This window comes from Macaca mulatta, chromosome 11, assembly GCF_049350105.2.
Source record: "Macaca mulatta isolate MMU2019108-1 chromosome 11, T2T-MMU8v2.0, whole genome shotgun sequence".
NCBI classification, from domain to species: domain Eukaryota; kingdom Metazoa; phylum Chordata; class Mammalia; order Primates; family Cercopithecidae; genus Macaca; species Macaca mulatta.
Window position 1 is genome coordinate 76,868,486 of NC_133416.1, and position 21,016 is coordinate 76,889,501.

The 21,016-nt window shown below is 37.2% G+C and overlaps 1 protein-coding gene across 9 annotated transcripts in view; it reads left to right on the forward strand.

Annotated features, from left to right (window-relative positions):
- Positions 1 to 96: 96 nt before the first annotated feature.
- Positions 97 to 21,016, forward strand: part of RAB3IP (RAB3A interacting protein) — a 64,404-nt gene continuing 43,484 nt past the window's right edge. For 3 of the 9 annotated variants that reach the window (XM_028829717.2, XM_028829723.2, XM_028829721.2), the window contains exons 1-3: positions 97 to 231; positions 17,870 to 18,145; positions 18,881 to 19,139. In XM_028829717.2, coding sequence (XP_028685550.1) covers positions 17,895 to 18,145; positions 18,881 to 19,139 — 510 coding nt within the window. In that variant the 5' untranslated portion in view covers positions 97 to 231; positions 17,870 to 17,894. Of the gene's footprint in view, positions 1,110 to 17,869; positions 18,146 to 18,880; positions 19,140 to 21,016 lie in introns of all 9 variants that reach the window. The other 6 variants (XM_028829716.2, XM_028829722.2, XM_028829720.2 and 3 more) reach the window with 3 other exon arrangements.

The following is a 21,016-nucleotide window of genomic DNA, read 5'->3' on the forward strand; positions in this document are numbered from 1 at the left end:
GAGGACCGGCCGCTCCCAGCTCCCGGCTCCCGGCCCCGGGCCCCGGCCCCGCTTCCGGCGCAGGCGCAGTCCCGCGTTCCCTCGGCGGCTGCCGGCGTAGTGAGCCCGCCACCGTGGAGTGTAGCGGCAAGGGCTCGCCGTCCTCCTCCGCCTCTCGCTGCTTCGGGGCGCGCTCTCTGCGGCTCTGTGAGCGCCCGTGAGCGCCGGCAGCGGCCGCGGTGGGTTCGTCAGGTGAGTGTGGCCGCGGGAGGGAGAGGCCCGGAGCGTGGAGCACCGCCCCCCTCGGCGCCCGCGCACCCGCCTCCGGCGAGTCGGCCAGGAGGGGCGGCCGCGGCAGGTGCAGGTGCCGGCGCCGTGGAGGGCGCGGCGCGCGGGGGTTCGGCGGGATGCCCCGGCCCGGTGAGCGCGCTCTCCGCCTGGGCAGTTGGGCTCCGGGCTCTTGGGGGCGGCGTGTGGGGGGACCTCGGCGCCCCGGGTCAGCCGGCCGCCCCCTGGGCTGCTGGTGGGCGCCGGGCGGCGGCTCCTCCCCCGGGCACGGGCGCGTTACACATTAACTGCGCGGTCCCGCGCGCCCGGGGCAGGGAGCCGGAGCCCGGCGGGTTACCTGGCGGCGGCCGGGAGCGGCCGGGAGCGGCCGGGAGCGGAGGGCCGGGGTCGCGAGGGGGATGAAGACGGAGTTCCCGAACAAGTCGGTAGCCGCTCACAACACCGGGCGCCGCGCGGCAGGGCTGTGGACGGGGCAATAGCTGTGGACCTGGGGTGGTTTCGTGCCCCAGTCTTAGGAAACGACGCTAGAGGCACCGTGCTGAGGCGTAGAGGTCACCCTCGGGAGGTTTCGGTGAAACCTGGTGGGAAATTCCGGGCAGGCGCCCGGAGTCGCGTCCGAAGAGGCAGCTCCTTGCAGCCAGACTTGTGTTCGGGGGAGTTGAGACGAGCTGCACGGATGGGATTGCACGGCTTTGCCCTCCCAGCGTTGAAAACTCGCCCCGACCGCCCGGGGAAGCGCGAGCTTCCTCGCTCCAGAATTGATGCTGGGTGGAAGCCGCAGCATGTAAAGAGTTGCCGGTTGTTATGGGATTAAAAAAAGATATATCTACAATGGCTAAAGGGTAAGGTCTTGAAAGACAAGAGCGCTGAGTTAGTACTGATTACTGAGAGGCAATTTAGTTTCATGGAAATGTTGCCTGTTCGGAGGCTACCTGTTATACACTCTCATGTTTCACCCCAACTCCTTCCTTTCAGTGTCGGGTTAAAAGCCTTGTAATCTCTTGCAGTGGAATGATTGCATAATTGGAGGAGGGGCCCGTAAGAGGATTACAACAAAACTGTTCCTTTGTAAATCAATTGAAAGACCCAGTTCTTGTTCATTATCCTTTTTCTCATTTTGTTGTTCATGAAGGTTTTTTTTTTTTTCCCCCCAGTGGTGAATGACAAATCAAGGAGAAAAGAGGCAGAATAGGTTTGTAGACCAATCGTAGTAAATATTTGATACTGTTAAATATTTCACCAGTTTTATGGGGCCTTGTACTATTACCATTTGTTATTTATTTACTAGTACTGTGCATTTTGATAGGACTTTTCGTGTTTGGACATTGTATTCCAGATATGGCTTATGTGATCTAATGCTAAAGCCCTTGTGGAATTTATAGAAATAAACAGTTATACAGTTAAGTAGTCCATTTTTTAACTATTGAAGGAAAAGCCTTTCATTTTTTTCCATTGCAGTAATGTTATATATTGATGTATACCTTTGTGAACCAAAGTGTTTAATATAAATCTTCCTTCCGTATTTGGCAGACAACTCATCTGTGGTATTGAATACTTGTAACCTTTCACCAGGATGGCCATTTAATGTTTAGCTGCTTTGTGGGTTTTCTGACTAGATCCTATTGTACTTTTTGAATTAGTGTAATTATCCATATGCTTCCTTTAATATTCTTTTTTTTTTTTTTTTTTTTTTTTTTTTTTGAGACGGAGTCTCGCTCTGTCACCCAGGCTGGAGTGCAGTGGCCGGATCTGAGCTCACTGCAAACTCCGCCTCCCGAGTTCACGCCATTCTCCTGCCTCAGCCTCCCGAGTAGCTGGGACTACAGGCGCCCGCCACCTCGCCCGGCTAAGTTTTTGTATTTTTAGTAGAGACGGGGTTTCATTGTGTTAGCCAGGATGGTCTCGATCTCCTGACCTCGTGATCCGCACGTCTCGGCCTCCCAAAGTGCTGGGATTACAGGCTTGAGCCACCGCGCCCGACCTAATATTCTTTACCTTTGATCCTCCCCCAACACACACATCCTCTGCAAATACTTTTTAAAATGGAAATGTTCTTAGAAATCTGTTTCACCCCCTCATTTTTTAAACATGGCAGGAAAAAATACTTTGTAGATTATAGTAGTTTTATATGCATTATAGTAGTTAGTATATTTTTTTCCCCCTCAGCAGGAGTCAGTGAACAAATTAGTGAGCTGGCTGAATGAAAAATTATTTAATGTTCAGTTCCATCACTTACTGTGCATAAAACCTTGAGTAAAACATTTAACCTATTTGAGCTTATTTTCTCCATTTGTCAGTGGAAATACTATTAGGTTGAAATTGCTAATATTCTGCTGTTTTTTATGTTTCAACCTAATATGAACTTCATAGTGGTGAGATGAGGATTTAATAAGATACTCCATTAGAGATGTGGGGAAGGGGAGAAGGAACCAATGTGAGCTTGCTTGTGTGCAAGGCACTGTGCGTGCTTGTTTTCCATACCTTGACTCCTCAGTCCTCTGGACATTCCTGGGATATAGGTGACTTGTCAAATTTTACAAATCAGGAAATGGAGGCTTAGAAAGTTGCGGTAATTTGTCTGTAGTTACTTAGTTGTAGGTGGTCGTACAGCTGGCCAGTGACAGAGCCGGTATTAAAAACTGTATCCAACTGCCCAAAAAGGAACTTAGTGCTTTTATTCCTTACATTCCCAGTCTGCACTTTCTATTAAAGAACTTTGTAACTATAAGGAGGCACACAGAGTGACAAGTGTTACCATTTGTATTTCTGGTTTAAAAATACCCAGGTTTTCTAATGACGGTGATACCAGCCTTGCTACTACAGTTACTTTTAAGTCTAGTGCTTATCAAGCCAAGTCCTGGTACAAGCTTTATACTAACTCACTTACTCTCACAGTGAGCTAGGAGATAATACTTTATCCCTATTTTGTAGTTGAGAAAATTGAGACGCTGAGACCTTATGTAGTTTGCTCAAAGTCATATAATTAATTAAGTGACAGGTCTGGATTAGATGTCAGTTTGTCTTCCATGTCTGTGCTGTTAACCACTGCACTCTGTATAAGTGGTAATGCTGAAGAATTATTTGCTTATAATCACTGCATTATCACTTCTTTGTGTGTAGCTTATAATGCTGAAGAACTGTTCGTAATTTAGCTTTTATGAGATATGTAATATTAATGTAATATGTAATTCTTATGTGTCACCAGAGATTTTTTTAAATCATATACTCAATTGAGCATCTACTCTGCAAGTCACAGTAGGGGTTAAAGGAAACAATTCTTAAGGAATATGGGAGGTGGGGCCTTATAATCATTCCCATATCTTTTATAAGTTCTTCAAAATGTAGAACACACGTTACATATTTTAATGAATGTCAACTAAGACGAAGTGCTAGGATAGTTGAGTAGTGGAGAGGAAGAACAGATGGGTAGTGGGTAGAGATATTTGTGCATTGAGGTAATGAGGGAAAGCTTTGAAGATATTCCAAGGGAGTACACTTTTTCAAACTAAACTTTTGTCCAATATAATTCTGATTAAGATGCAATTCAACAAAGCATAGTAAATTGGTTACTATGCATTTAATATCCTAAAAACAAAATATCTGAGCTTTTGTAAACTGCTTTCTAGCTAGTTTGTCCTTTTTTTGTACTGCTATCCTTAATTGTACCAGGTAGTACTCTTATAAAAAATTTTATGCTTTTGTAATACTGAGTATCTCTTTTTTGGTATTTATGAGCTTTGATATTTGTGTTGTATTTGTAACTGTTTCTAGGGACCTAGAAACATGTTTGTTGACAAGGTGGTCTCTTCCTTTAGTCTACAAGTTCTTTGAGAGTAGGGCTTACCTCATTTTATAGCTTTAACATTGGGCCTGGTAGGTACTGTGCTGTGTTTGGTGATGGATGATCAGTTGAAGAATGTTAGAGTGTATTGAAGCTGATCTAGCAGCAGAAATTGAAATGAACATTGAATGAGAAATGAAGGGACAAAGGAAGGAAGAGGAAGATACTTACACAACTGGGAGCATTAACTTGCTATCTCTATTTTCCCTTCCGCTTTCTTTTTCAACTTACAACTAAATGAGGTAGTTTTATGAGCTTACATCTTAGTCTTGGTTAGAGAAAAATGGAAAAAGTAATCTGATTTATCTTAGAATATAGGCAACATGAAATTAGATAACTATAGCCATAAAGTGATATTACTTAGAGGAAAAAGAATGAAAATTATTCAAATAGTTCAAGTTCATGGAAGATTTGATGCTTGTAGTTAACAACAGGATTGTAAATATAAGCATAATGGCAAGTTGATGAAATTCTCTTCAGGGGTACGGATATAAGTATATGAATTGACAGTTTTTAGTATAAAGAAACTCTATTCAAGAATGTGAGAATGCCCTATAAGCATAAAGGAGCATACAGATGATAGCTTAGAACCACTTAAATAAGTGAATTGTAATTTGATATGCCCAGATAAAAGTAATAGTATTGAATGTTTGGGGGCACCTGGTTGTCAGATAAGGATAAAGTACAAAAGAAAAACCAAAATAAGTTTGAAAAAACAATAAGCAAATTTGTATCAGTTCCCTGTGGGGAAAAGAATCATATTTGAACCACATGCCTCAGAAAGACTAGTTTTCCCCTTCTTTCCCTTTTATCTAAGATAAATAAAGTTCCTTCTGATTTGTAAGACCCATCTCCTTCAGTATGCTTTTGCTATTTCCCCCCATTACTTTTTTTTTCTTAGATCTTTATAAAATCGTACATTTGTATTGTGCTTTACAACGTGTACAACATTTTTACATTGATGTGCCATTTGATTTTCTCAAATGTAGGCAGGGGAGATAATACCACTACCATTATAGATGTCAAAACTGAAGCTTAGAGAGATTAAATGACTTGTGTCAGTTCGCACAGCTTGTCAGTGACAGAATCTGAACTAGAAGGAAGGTTTTCTGAAATTAGTCTGTTAAAATGCTCAGGTTTTCTCAAACTTCAATTTCTCCAGTTTTGATACTCTCACGAGGTACTTACTGTTTCATTTCTATCTTTTTCAGCAAAAATGTAGCCTGAATAACTGTCTCCACTCTTTACTGCTTTGCTATTCATTCGTTCTCTAAAGACTCTTGTTTATTTATTCAGTCGGTGCATACTTCAGCGCCTATTGAATGTTTAGTTGACATATATTCTTAAGAGGATATATAAAATGAGGCTTCCATTATTGAGAAAAAAAATTTTGGAAAATGGTTTTTTAAAAAAATTATACTTTTAAGTTCTGGGATGCATGTGCAGAAGGTGCAGGTTTGTATACATAGGTATATACGTGCCATGGTTGTTTGCTGCACCCATCAACCCGTCATCTACATTAGGTATTTCTCCTAATGCTATCCCTCCCCTTGCCCCCAACTCCCCGACAGACCCGACAGGTGTGATATTCCCCTCCCTGTGTCCATGTGTTCTCATTGTTCAGCTCCCACTTATGAGTGAGAACATGCAGTGTTCTGTTAATTTAAACGATTAACAGTTACTCCTGACAGTTACTTGAGGTCAGGAGTTTGAGACAAACCTGGTCAACATGGCAAAACCCTATCTCTACTAAAAATACAAAAAATTAGCTGGGTGTGGTGACGGGCGCCTGTAATCCCAGCTACTCAGGAGACATATGTTGCAGTGAGCCGAGATTGTGCCACTGCACTCCAGCCTGGGCGACAGAGCGTGACTGCATCTCAAAAACAAAAACAAAAACAAAAGTATTGTGGAATTAGTGGGAATTCATTTGTGATCTGTTTTAATAAAAATGGGAAAATTGTGTAGCCTAATTGATCATTTGACTAATTTTGCCCTTGGGCTATTAATTACATTCGCATTTATAGACAGAGAACGCTTCTTAAAAGATAAATGCGATTTTTTTGGTCATATCTAAAATGCTAGTTTGGGAAGCCAACTTTAACATTATTATGAAAGCTAATGAAAAAAATGACTTTTTATATATACTTGTTTTGTTTTTTCCTCTTTTATTATACAGTATTGGAATAAATTTTGAACTTCCCTTTTTATTTTGAGAGCATTATAATTACAGAGAGTTTCAAATAAGATAAGTAGACACAATAGTGTAATAAACCTGAAAGTTTCCATCATGTAGCCCAGTAACTGTCAACAATGATCAGTCCTCGTCCATCCGCTTCTCCCACTTCTATATTATTTTGAAACAAATTGCAAGTCCTGTGTAATTTCCCCTGTAGATATTTCAGTATGGATTTCCCAAAGATAAGAGCAGTTAACTACAGTAGTTTTACAAACTTTGTTTTTTATCTATTTTTTCATTTTAATCTACATTTTCTGCTTTTGTTATTACAAACTTAAAAAATTAACACTAATTCCTTGATATAAAATATCTATACTTTTAAAGAAAATACACAGGGATATAGGTACTATAGTAAATTCAAGTTTCTGTTTATTTTGATTTATATGCTGTTTTTTTCCAAATCCTGTAAGGAGCCAAATAAATATTTTAAATTCTGGCATAGTAGCAAAACAGAGGAGGAAATGATAACAACAATAATATAGGGTGGTTGGTGTAAATGAGTGAGGTAGAAGTCCGAGGAGGTTGGTTATGGTAATAAATGTAATTAGGGATATTAGTATGAGGGATCAGGTTTGTCCTTTGGTATTGTGAATTGTTATTATTTGTTTTAGGATAAGTTGAATTAATTTTTGTTGGATGATAATTAGTCAGTTGTTGATAAGGTGCTTGGAAGTTGGAATTAGTAAGGAGGGAAACAGAATGATGGGGACTACAGCAGGCAGGCTTAGAATTGTTGGGGCGATGAATGGGGTAAATAGATTTTCGTTCATTTTGATTCTCAAGGGTTGTAGTTTTGTGTGTCAATTTTTTTTTCGAGAGGGGTGAATAATAATTTGTGCTTAATAGTTTTAGTTGGATGGTGAGGTATGGTGTGAGGAGTATGGATATGATGATGCTGGGTCACGTAGATGTATCTAGTTGGGGCGTTTCACTGTAGAGAGGCGTTGTTTCTCTCGGTCTTTAACTTAAAAGGTTAATGCTGGGGCAGCTGTACAGTGGGTCTATAGAGAGATTTTGTAGAGATTTATGCGGTGAAGGTGTATTAAGAGTATGGAGTAGGGTGTGGTAAGTTTATAGGGTAAATATGGGTCCTATTTCAAAAATTTTTAGTGGAATTAGTTCTACGAAGATAGATATAAAGCTGTGGTTGGCACCGCAGATTTCTGAGCATCATCCGTAGTAGACGCCTGGTCGTATAGCAGTAAATGTAGTTTGGTTTAAGCGTCCGGGGACTGCGTCTGTTTTTAATCCTAGTGTGGGGACAGTTCATGAGTGTAAGACGTCCTGGGAAATAATTATGCGAACGGGGGCTTCAATTGGAAGAATCACTCGGTTGTCAACTTCAAGAAAATAATAGAACACAAAGCAATAGCAGATGCTCATTTCAATAGCAGTGCTTTAGAGAAACTTCAGTTTTGTCTTTGTGTAAGTAAGAGAAGGGTTCAGAGATTAAACATAATTATTCTGTTTGGATTGTTTACTTTTTTTATACTTTAAGTTCTGGGATACATGTGCAGAACATGCAGGTTTGTTACATAACTATACGTGTGCCATGGTGGTTTGCTGAACCCAGGATTGTTCACTTCTTAGAGATTCTTTGCTGTGATTTAACCTGTATTCCCATCTCCCTAGTCCCTATCCACTTCACCTTCTAAGTGTATCTCAGATGTAGTGGAGTTAGGGGTTAGAGTCAGACACACCAGAGTTTGAATACTAGCTCTGTTACTTTTTGGCTATTTGACAACATTAATCTCTCTGAGCTTCAGTTTTTTATATCTGTAAAATAGGGATAAGAACCATTTCAAATGAATGCTCTGAAGATTAACTGGAATAACTGTGTGTTTGTGAATAAATACAAATGAAGATTTTCTGAATGCTTTCCATATGTGTATATGCCTCCATCCCCTCATTTCCAGTCCATGACCTTGGCATTAGATCAGACAGTAATCCTTTAAACGGCCTCTAGTCTCTCTAGTAAAGTTCTCATTGCCTTGGGAGTCATTTTTAAATGACTATATTACAAGGCATCTATACTTTCTAAAATGTAGATCTCAGCATCTCTTCAGGATAAACTTTAAGCAGCATTTTCTCTTTTAAAGAAGGCTTTTAATGGTCTCTCACAGTCCGCCTCTCCAGCCTGCTTTTCTGTTACTCTCTCCTTTGTTAGTTTTATTAGTGCCAGACCCTTATTCCCTGACTGTCCTATCCTATTCCCCTTGCGCGTCTAGGGGATCCTGGACTTGTATTCAGCACTTAAAATCTGACTTATATTTTACTTCTCCCTGAAACATTCTTCTTCTTCCCCCTTCCCTCCCCACAACTCTCAGAATAATCTCGCAGTGGCTCGTAGAGACTGTGTGCTATATCTTTGGTCCATTTGTACCTGTATTCTTGGAACTTAGTACCAGGATTTGCCCAGAGGAATTGAAGCTGGCGATCATCCTTCCATTCCAACAAGAATAAATATAATTTATCACATATATGTATAAAATAAATGTATTTAATATATATAGTAAATGTTGAAGGTTTTTAAAGAAGTGATAGAATTTGTAACTGATGGAATTTATCACAGTTCAATTATATGCTATTGAAGTAGCAGTCTCATTTTTAATCTCAGAAACTGTTTCTTTCATGATTCATGTTAAATTAAGAAGTCATTTGGGAATTTAAAAAGCGTCTATACTTTCCTCCCTGCCCCCCTTCCACAACTGTCTGTGAATAAATTGAAAGAGGAAAATAGTGCTTACATAATCTTTAAACCTTTTCTTTTGACATGCCTTGGAATATTTAATTTCTATTATTGTGATAATAGTAAAACAAAATTGTACTACGGTATAATATATAGATGTTTACTTTTTTTGAGGAAAATCATTCAAAACAATAAGCTTTTAATTGCTAATATTTTATTTAAACCCAAACTCAACACATTGCTTTTTGTTGTTAGTGATAGTGCTTGTGCTGATACAGTATGATCAAAATATATGGCAAGTATTAAGGAAATGCCCTAGAGATCATTATAATAGTAACAGCCAATCTTAATTGGTAAGTGCCAGGTACGGTGCTAAGTCCTTTAATTCTCATGACTACCTTAGGAGATAGTACAGTTATCTCCCCTTACTTTTGTGTGTGTGTGTGTGTGTGTGTGTGTGTGTGTGTGTGTGTATGTGACAGAGAGAGAGAGAGGGTCTTTCTTTGTTGCCCAGGCTGGAGTGCAGTGGCAGATCACAGTTCACTACAGCCTCAACCTCCCTGGCTCAGGCTATCGTCCCACATTAGCCTCCCAAGTAGCTGGGACCACAGGTGTATGGCACCACCCACTCCTAATTTTTAAATTTTTTATAGAGACGGGGTCTCGCTATGTTGCTTTGGGTTATTGCTTAAACTCCTTGGGCTCAAGCAGCCCTCCTGTCTTGGCCTTCCAAAGTGCTGAAATTAGGGCATGAGCCACTGTGCTCGACCTGTCATCTCCATTTTCAGATGAGAAATTGAGACTTAGATCTCTAGGTCACTTTATTAGTAACTGGTCAAGCCAAGATTTGAGACTGATTCCAGAGTACAAGCTATTTGGTGAGGTAGTGAATACTGGCTAAGTTACCCTATTGGCCTTTCTTCTAGTAGAAGAGTATACTCCTTTATCTACCAGGATTATTTGATTCAGTTCTACAATGAAATAGATGAATATATTTGGGCTCAGATAAGTTACCTGCCCAGGTTCATAGATAGAGCTCAGAGCTTGATCAGGAGCCTTAGCTTTCTTCTTCAAGTACTGATGCTTCTACTCTGCTGTGTTACCATATTACCTCCTTTGTTGGAAATGATTTACTTTCTGAGTGTAGTGCTTTGAGGAATTTTAGTAAATATAGAATTCAAATTATTTAATTTTCACATGCTTTAAATTGATATGAAAAAAGATAAAAATCACAGCTTTAGTTTTTATTTTTCTAAAATTAAAATCCTATGTTTCCCATTTGTCAAGGTAAGTCCAAATTAGGGGAATGTGCATTTTGTGGAAAAATGGATTTTATTTTTTCTTGTGGACTACTGATATAAATCAAGTTGCTAGATTTTATTTAAAATACGTATATTCATTTTATTCATATTCTTCAGATGTTTCACTGAAAATATTTTCCCATTAATCCTGATTTCTTGAGTTGTCCTAGGGATGCCTTTTGTTTTCAAGAAACATTTAAAAAATTCACTTTAATTAGAATAAATAAATTTCATAAGGAGTTATTAGGATCTTTCTAGGCATTTATTAAATGAGGTAATATGTATGAAATTCTTAGCACCACTGTCTGACACATAGTTAACTTTCAGTAAAGATTGGCTGTTGCTTTTGTTGTGATAGTACTGACTTTGAGAAAGAAAAATTAACAGGAAATGCATATTGGGGATCAGAAGCAAATTGTTTTAATCAACTTTTTCTTGTGGTCTGCAGTTGGCTTTATTACCTGGAGCTCAGTAACAAGGCCAGCCAAGTTGTGTTGGTAATTCACCCATAAGAATTTAGTGTGATCATCTTTTTTACATATTGGTCATGATCCTTGGCAAGTTTAATTTATTAATTGGGATAATCTTCAATTGAAATTAGTTCTTTTTGAATCACTCATTGCTTAATGCAAAAGATACTACTGCTTAAAAATAGTAGTTTATTTTACTCTTATAAAGATGTTGCATGTGAAATAAATCTTAAAGCTTCTATATATTTAAAGGGCAAAAGATTTTCAGACCAGTGAGATTGGAAACTCATTACCAGGTAAATTATGTTTTATGGAAATTTCACGTGCTTGAAAAAGGGATTAAATTTAACCTCAAAATAATCTCCTTTTCAGAAGTGACTTGAATTTAGACAGTGTTTAAATATATCCCCCAGAAGGAAAACATTATAGGTTAGAAGCACTGCTCAGAGGCATTGTCCTAAGTACTATATAGCAGGGGTCCCCAATCCCTGGGCTGTGGACCAGAAGTGGTCTGTGGCCTGTTAAGAATTGGGCCACACAGCAGGAGGTAAGTGGCAGAAGGTAAGTGGCGGACAAGTGAGTATTCCCATCTGAGCTCCGCCTCCTGTCAGTTCATCAGCTGCATTAGATTCTCATAGGAGTGCGAACCATATTGTGAACTGCACATGTGAGGGATAGGTTGCGTGATTCTTAAGATAATCTAATGCCTGATGATCTGAGGTGAAACAGTTTCTTCCTGAAACCATCCCCTCCCACCCTCTGCCCTGTCTGTGGAAAAATTGTCTTCCATGAAACTGGTCCCTGGGACCAAAAAGGTTGAGGACCGCTGTTATATAGTATTATCCCTTTTAATTTTCATTCTGTTAGGTAGCAAAACCAAGGCACAGATTTCCAGATGGGAGAACCTAGGCTCAGATTGTCTCAGTAATTTGACAGAAGCGGGATTCAAACCTGCCTGTCTTGGAGACTTGTACTTTATATTCATAGCTTATGCCCCAGCTAATGGAGTATCTGTGTTTTGTATAAATGCTTTGCTTTCACACGGTAGATATGTCTGGAAATCCCTTACAGAGGTTTTGTCTTTCTCATTTCCTACTCGTTGTTTGGATCTTTCCTTTGGCTTTATTTTTTCGAGAATCCTTTGCCTCTGATTTATTTGTCCTTCCTGTGTGGTCTCTGAGTTTGTTTGCATCTTCTGTGGCATTTATCACGTATCATTGCCTTTACTTGTCAGTTTCCTACTCTGTTAGGCTGTTTGAAGGGAGAGTAGATTTTTCATCTTTCCCCAGAGCCTGATACAGAGTAGGTCATTAGTAAATATTTGCTGAAAGAATGGCTGAAATACTGTGTTTATATGTGGGAAAAATAGGGTTAATGTTGCAGGTGTGATGGATTTTAATTCAAAACTAAGAGAAACATTTTCACTAGAACAGTGGAACAATGGAGTGGTAAAGCAGTTCTGCTTGTAGTAGTAGGTGTGTCGTGGTGGTTAAGAGCTTGGACGGTAGAATCTAATAACAGTAGGCTTTAATTCTGACTACTCTAAGCTGCAGTTTCCTCAAGCATAGATGCACTATACTTAATATTTAGTAAGTGCCCAACAAATACTAGCTGTTATGGGAGGAGCCACCTTAACTTCCTGTGAGACTGGGGCGGGTAGTTGAATGACTTGGCTCCTTGGCTCCCCGTACCCTTCCTCTCTCCCTGGATTATTTTGAAGCAAATCCAAGTAACCTTATTTCATCTATAAATACTTCAGTGTATATCTTTAAAAGATAAGGATTTTAAAATTATAACCATTATACCATTATTATCCCTAAAATTAACTATAATTCCTAATAACTTAATTTGTTTTTACAGTTGGTTTATTCAAAGAAGAATCCAAACAAGGCCCACAGATTGTGTTTAGTTATTTCTCTTAAGTCTATAAATTTCCTCTACCTCTTTTTTTTTTTTTTTTTTTTTACAGTTTATTGGAAAAACCAGCTGGTTTGTTTATGATGAGAGTGTCCCAAAGTCTAGATTTTGCTGTTTTTGTCCCTGTGTGTTATTTAACATGTTCCTTTCTCCTCTGTATTTACTATAAACTGATGACCATCAAGAGGCTTGTTTGGTTTGGGGTCTTTTTTTTTTTCTTAGAGGGGCCAGAATGCTTCATTAATGGCAGTGATGATCATTTTTTATTTGCCACATAATATACATAATGTTTGATTGTCTCCCTTTTTGTGACAAGATGTGATCAGTGAGTTCAGGTACTGTCGTTCTGATTGATTAAACTATAAAGTTCCTCAAACAACCTTTTACCTTACGGTTTTAATAGCTATTTAAATAATTACTGCCCTAAATCCATTATTTCATTAGGATTCCAAAGTTATATTTATTAAATGGAATTCTGCTAAAAAGAACTTTTTCTCATGAGCTGTTCAGTTCCTTGATGTACAGGAAAGCCAGATAAAATACTTCATTCTTTCATTTTATTTACCAGTTTTGAAAATAATGAATTGGTTCCATAGCATTGATCAAAGAAGGCCAGTGAGGTACTTTGCTTTATTTTTAGTGTCATTATGACCTCATGGATTTAAAAATATTTGCCTTTCAGTTCTTTGCAGATATTATCCTTTTTGATGTTCAGATTGTCCTGTTTTTGGTTAGTGGGAGTCCTTTTGATACCAGTCCAGTAGTTTTTGATAGTGTACTTGCTTTCTGGTATAACAAGATGTTCCAGGGTCCTTTCGTCCGTTTCTGTCCCAGGCTGGAATCAGCCATTTTCCCAGGGAGCCTGTGTTCTTTTTTGGAGGACGTGGTATTACTCTGAGCACATGGGTGCTTATTACTCCTGAATTGGTCAGTGTTGCTATGCCTTTTCATTGGATAAAGTTAGAATTTTTTTTCTGGTGTTTCTGAGTCAAATTTAGGCCTCTAGGATTTAAATTCTTTGATTTTATATTTGTGTTTTTTCTAATATGCTGAAAATCTTAGATCCAAATGACATTAGCATAACTTACTTGCTTCATCTTATACAAAGTTTCAGAATAACAGTATCACTATTGCTACTATTATTAACAGTGAAAATAGTTTATGACTTTTTTCTCTTCCTTTTGCTTTTAGAATACATTCCGTTGGGGATACATATTTGTATTGTTGTGTTTTAAAATCACTTGAAGTAGTTCATTTCTGTGTGGTTGAGCTACTATCTCAATACACAAGTTTATTTGCTTTATGTTTAGGGATTCTTTTTTAAACTTTAATTTTTATTGTTTACATGGTTGCAAGCTCAAAATCAAATCTGTAAAGCAAGGTACTTTCAGAAAAAAGTCTAGCTTTCATATTTTTCACTGTGTCTTCTCTCCTTCTGTAGGTAACCATTTTTTCCTTTTGTTCTTTTTTTTTTTTTTTTGAGACAGGGTCTTGCTCTTTCACCCAGGCTAGAGTGCAGTGGTATGATCAAAGCTCACTGTAACCTCAAATTCCTCAGCTCAAGCCATCCTACCATCTTAACCTTTCAAGTGGTTAGGACTATAGGCCTGCACCATCACACCCAGCTAATTTTACAACATTTGGTAAAAACAAGGTCTCACTATGTTGCCCAGGCTGGTCTTTAAGTCTTGGCCACAAGCTGGCCTCCTGCCTCTGTGTGTCAAGTTTTTGGGATTACAGGTGTGAGCCACTGAACCCAGCCTTTCTATTATAAAAAGTTATATATATATATGTATATTTGTATTTTTATTCTCCTTTTTTAGATAAAAGGTAGTTTACTGTTATTTATCCTGTTTTTTAACTTACTGGTATATCTTCAAGGTCACTTCATAGTGATATATGGATATGTATTTTACATCTGTGCAGTGCTTCATTATGAGGATGTACTCTGGTTCATTAAATCAGTGTTTTGCTATTACAAAGAGTGCTGCTTTTCATGTTGCCAGTTTATCTTTAGGATAAAACCCCAGGAGTGGCATGCTTGATCACAGGTTTAACATCATTTTGTAGTTATTGCTAAATTTTCCTTCATAGGATTTGTACTGTTTTGTATTTCCAGAAATGCAAATGCTTTTACATTTCATGATTCAGCGAACCTTCAGGATGTAGAGAGGTGAATTCATAGTACATGGGATAGAAGAAAGAATCATAAATAGTTACTGATTAAAATGTCAGAGTTGAATGCAAACCTAATACAAGGTTTTTTTATGGTAATGAATTGGTTAGTGTACTTGCCTGAACTGTATTCAAGTGAAAATGAATTATGTACTTTGAATATAGCTGTTTTCTTGGTATATGTAGGTATACAGATTATGAATAAAAAATGAAAATTCTTTGGGGTGAAAAAACAATAAATTTTAATGGCGTATTAAACACCTTACATTCCTTATTAATCTCATCTTTCATATGGCATAGTGAATATTTTATATGAAAAAACAAGGAATAGTTTCATTTTGAAGAATAAACCACTTACTATTAATAAATAGCTTATTGGATTTGAAATTTGTCATTTGTAGATTTAATTGTTGCACTTTGGGTTGTCTATATGCTGGAAAGTCTGTGACACATACTAATTTGTATTTTTTTTTAAATGTTGGGCTTTTTTTTTTATTATACTTTAAGTTCTAGGGTACATGTGCACAACGTGCAGGTTTGTCACATATGTATACATGTGCCATGTTGGTGTGCTGCATGCATTAACTTATCATTTACATTAGGTATATCTCCTAATGCTATCCCTCCCCCCTCCCCCCTAATTTGTAATTTTGAAATGATACTGAGTTAGATCTCTTTCAACTTTACTGAAATCTTTTTTGTTTTTATTCTCTACTTGTATTATTTTTAACACTTTTTATTAAGGATTTGAGAGTTAAATTTTTCAGCGAGTTTAACAAACGAATACTTCTCTAACTTTTGGAAGAAAGGATGTGCTATGTTGTTTTGTTTGGCTTTTTTTTTTTTTTGAGATGGAATCTTAGTCTCTTGCCCAGGCTGAAGTACAGTGTCTCAGCTCACTGCCACCTCTGCCTCCTGGGGTTCAAATGATTCTCCTGCCTCAGCCTCCTGAGTAGCTGGGATTACAGGCATGGGCCACCATGCCCAGCTAATTTTTGTATTTTTAGTAGAGACAGGGTTTCGCCATGTTGGCCAGGCTGGTTTTGAACATCTGACCTCAATCTGCCCACCTCGGCCTCCCAAAGTGGTGGGATTATAGTGTGAGCCACCAAGCCTGGCCTGTTTGGCATTTTTTAAGTTCCGGGAAGATATTATCCACAACTGTCTAAGTGCTATCATAGGAAGGAAAAAAAATTGGAAAGAGAGATTGGGTTCAAATCCTAGAAGACCTTATTTTTTTGGCTAACAAGTTTGGTCTCTATCCAGCAGACAGTAGAAAATCAATAAAGAATTTGTAAGATACCATTTAGCTTTGAATTCTTCAGAGGAAAAACTTGAGTGGTTCACTTGTTAGTTTCCATGTAAACTTTGTGATGTAATTGAATAGTTACATGAACTGTTTTTTGCTTATGGAGAACCTGAAGCATATGTGGTATTGTTAGTGCCTGTGCTATGATAATTCATGTTTATTGAGGCCATACTCTGTGTCAGGTACATAGTACTCTACAAAATACTTTACATGGATTGTCTCCTTCAATCTTCACAGCAAACAGGACAAGGGAGGGGCTAGTGTTATCCCCATTCTAATCTCATCAGAGGAGAAGTTTAAGGCTTATAGAAATGAAACACATTATCCAGGATTGGATCCTGTACATATAAAGGATATTGTTGGAACAATTAGTGAAATTTGCATGGGGCCTGTTGATTAGATGGTAATTTTGATCAATGTTAACTTCCAGATTTTGATGATGATTTTGTGGTTAGATAGGAGAATGTCCTTGTACTTAGGATACACACATACACAGATACACACACACACAGTGTATATGTATACATTGAGATATTAAGTGGGCATTATGTTTGAACATTCTCAAATGGCTCAAAAATGTTAACAGTTTCATAATCTGGGTGACAGGTATGAGAGAGTGTGTGTCTTTACTGCCTTTCTACTTACTCTAACCAAGGTCATGTATCATCACAAAGTTAAATATATATTCAAGAGATCTGTGGTACAGCAGGATGACTGTAGTTCCTGATGATATATTGTAAATACTTGAAAAATGCAGAGAGTAGATGTTGAGTGTTCTCATCACAAAATAATGGCATGAGGTAATGATTTGTTAATTAGCTAGTTAGCCATTTCACAGTGTGTATGTGCCTTCAAACATGTTGTACATGATAAATACAATGTTCTCTGTTAAAAAATTGTTTTAAGAGTTTCACAGCATAGTATAATTGTTATTGAATCTAAGATTGCATAATACTGTTAGATTTTGTTTTTAGTATTTTCATATTTAATGACAATTAAATTTTAATATAAATTTATTTTATATTAAAGAGATTTTATTTTATAAATAAATATATATAATAAATAAATTTTCTATAAATAAATATATATAAAATATGTTTTATATATTTTATAAAATATATATAATATATATTTTACATATAAAGAGAATTTATTTTAATATAAACATTTAATAATTTTAAAATATTTTTAAAAATTAAGTCAATTTTTATTCATTCCTCATACTAATTGATTATTCTCACTTTAACAGAATTGCTTATCACTTTCAGGTTTCTTCTAAATCAGATTGTTTGCCTTTTATAGTAGTTATACTCTGAGATCGCTTAGTAAATGTTAAGTGATTGTGGTGGTTTGTTTTTGTTTTTGTTTTTGTTTTTTGAGTGGACACAAGGTCTTGCCCTGTTACCTAGGCTGGAGTGTAGGGTTGTGATCACGGCTCACTGCAGCCTCCATTTGGGCTCAAGTAATCCTCCCACCTCATCTCCCAGAGCAGCTGGTACTACAGGCATATACCACCATGTAATAGTGGTTTTTTTAAAAGGCTCTTTTATTGTAAGCTTGTAATTTACAACGGACTGTTAAACACATTTTATAATTTATACATTTTAATTTAGTTTTAAATGTTATTTAAAAATAAGTATCTGATTTTTGTTTTAACATAGGTTATCTTATGATGAGGCTTTTGCTATGGCTAATGATCCCCTGGAAGGCTTCCATGAAGTAAACCTTGCTTCACCTACTTCTCCGGACCTTCTTGGTGTGTATGAATCGGGAACTCAAGAGCAGATTACCTCACCAAGTGTCATCTACCGGCCACACCCTTCAGCTTTATCCTCTGTACCTATCCAGGCAAATGCATTAGATGTTTCTGAACTTCCTACACAACCTGTGTATTCATCCCCCAGACGTTTAAATTGTGCGGAAATATCTAGTATCAGGTAGGAAATAAGTAAATCACTTATTTTGGATTATTTTTTTTAAATGGAAAGTTTGCTTAGTTACTGTATTTTAAGTTTTACTATTTTTAGAAAATTTGAATAACTTAAGTGTGCCTATGTAAAGAAATACATGATAATGTTCTAGAACAGGGTTGACAAACTTTTTATGTGAAGGACCAGATAGTATTTTAGGCTTTGCTAGCCATACAGTCTCTGTTGCAGCTATTCAACACTGCTTTTAGAGTTTGAAAGCAGCCATAGGCAGTATGTAAATGAATTAGAGTGGCTGTGTTCCAATAGAACTTCATATATGGATGCAGAATTTTGAATTTCACTTAATTTTCATTTGTCGCAAAATACTCTTAAAGATTTCTTTTCAACTATCTGAAATTGTAAAAACTGTACTTGGCTCATTGATGCCTTATAAAAACAGGTGGAAGGCTTCGTTTAGCCTGCAGGCTATAATTTGTTAACCCCTGCTCTTGAGTAGCACCGTCCTGTAGAACTTTCTCTGTTGATGAAAATGTTCTATTTTTTGTGCTATCTAATATGAATGATAGATATTAACCACATGTAGCTACTGAGCACTTGAAATGTGGCTATGACTGAGGACATACTATTTATTTAAATATGGAAGCTACCAAATTGGGTAGCACAGTTCTAGAGCTGTGTTTTAAGCCAGTTCTATTGGAGCATATGCTGATATTTTCTGAAAATTGTCTTTCTCCTTTACAGCTTTCATGTTACAGACCCAGCACCTTGTTCTACCTCTGGAGTCACAGCTGGATTAACTAAATTAACTACAAGAAAGGACAACTATAATGCAGAGAGAGAGTTTTTACAGGGTGCTACTATAACAGAGGCTTGCGATGGCAGTGATGATATTTTTGGGTTGAGTACTGATAGTCTGTCTCGTTTACGAAGCCCATCTGTTTTGGAAGTTAGAGAAAAGGGCTATGAACGATTAAAAGAAGAACTCGCAAAAGCTCAGAGGGTAAGAAAGAAGATATTTTATTCTTCCATATATTAGAAATTAGTATATCTCCATGGGGTGGGGCAACCTACAGAAATGAATTCATGACAGTTGTACATTTATCCTTCACATATGCCCAGCCTCAGCTCCTGTTAGGCAGCATTTAGGAATCCGTGAAATTGGTTGGGTAGTAAAGAAGTTCATTTAAGACTACTAACTGGAAAAATGTGGTTCTGTTAACTCTTCTGTGCCCCACTGCATTGCCTGCTCCCTGTCTTGTATTATCTGTAATGCAGATTGATTGGGCCATATTCCACATGCAGGGTTTTCCCTCCTTATTACATGGCTGACTAGATGGTTATTTACTTGAAGTCATTCAGTCTAAGTCATTTTGTTTTGAGGAGTTTAAGCTGAGTTTGAATATTTTCTGTATCTTACCTTGGATAATTTTCTTTTCTTGGTAAATTGTTGTGTTTCCCATTTGGTCATCTTTAAAGTTTCTGCTATTTATTTCCAAACTTATGGCCATATCTTATTCTTTTTCTGAGTCTGCAGTTAAATTTCAGAGGGAAATTTATAGAATGAAATGCATACATTAGAAAACAGGAAAAGTCTCAAATGGACAATCTAAGCTCCCGCTTTAAGAACCTATAAAAAGAAGAGCAAAGTAAAACCAGAGCAAGTAGAAGGAAGGAAATAATAAAGAGCAAAAATCAATGAAATTGATAACAGAAAAGATAGAGAAAATGAATGAGACAAAATGTTGGTTCTTCAAGAAGATTAATAAAATTGCAAACCTCTAGCAAGACTCACAAAAAGAAGACAGATTATCAGTAGCAGGAGTGAAATGTAGGATGTCGCTGGAGACTGAGATCAAAAGTATAATGGAATAATATGAAAAACTGCATATATAAACCTGACAAACTAGGTGAAATACCAATTCACATTTAGAAAATTGAGAAGGTAGGGCAAACATTTATAGGTGTAATTTCCAGCCTACTGTGACATTTCACAAACATATATTCCCACCCTTTCCCTAGCATACTTGTCTCTCATGAGCATAGTATATTCATTTTTTTAATCCCCAGTTCCTTCCCAAAGGAAAAGGATGTGGTGAGATGTGGTTGCATTTTGTTTCTGTCATCTGACTCAGACTTTGTTGTCTTAATAGACAGTATGTTAGTAAAATCACACATTATATAGAGGTAAAATTTTGAATGTATATATATCCATCTTTGAGAACATGTGGTTATTGATCAGAATAGATTGCTAATCTCTTAGCTCACTTGAGAATTTCTTTTGAAATCTCTAATTTGCTATGTTTAGAGATACTGTTGAGATAATTGAAATGTTGGTGTGTGAACACATATGTGGTGACTTTTATGAAGAGTGTAAGATAGTATTAATATTTACTTAGATCTCAAGGCTTGAAAAGGACTCTTGAATATAAAAATACTTCCTGAATTGTGACAACTTGTGAATCAAAACTATGTCAACAGCCATTTTCTTTAGTCCTATTATCTTGAGAGGCCATTTTCTATACTTTTCACTTACTTGGTTAACTATTTGTGTCTTCCTATTTAATACCCATTTCCTATAGATAGTGTATAGTTAGGTCTTGTTCTTTTGATCCTGTGTAATTATCTCTGTCTTTTAATTGGTGTTTAGACTATTTACATTTAATGGATAATGATATAGTTTGGTTTAAATTTAGCATCTTACTGTTTGTTTTCCATTTGTCTCATTTGTTCCTTTTTCCTTTTTGAATCCTTTCTTTTGAATTAATTCTATACTTTTAAAACAATTTCATCTTCCTGTGGCTTTTATCTTTGTTGTGTTAATTTAGTGATTGCTTTAGGGTTTATAGTAGACATATTTAACTTATCACTTGTCTACCT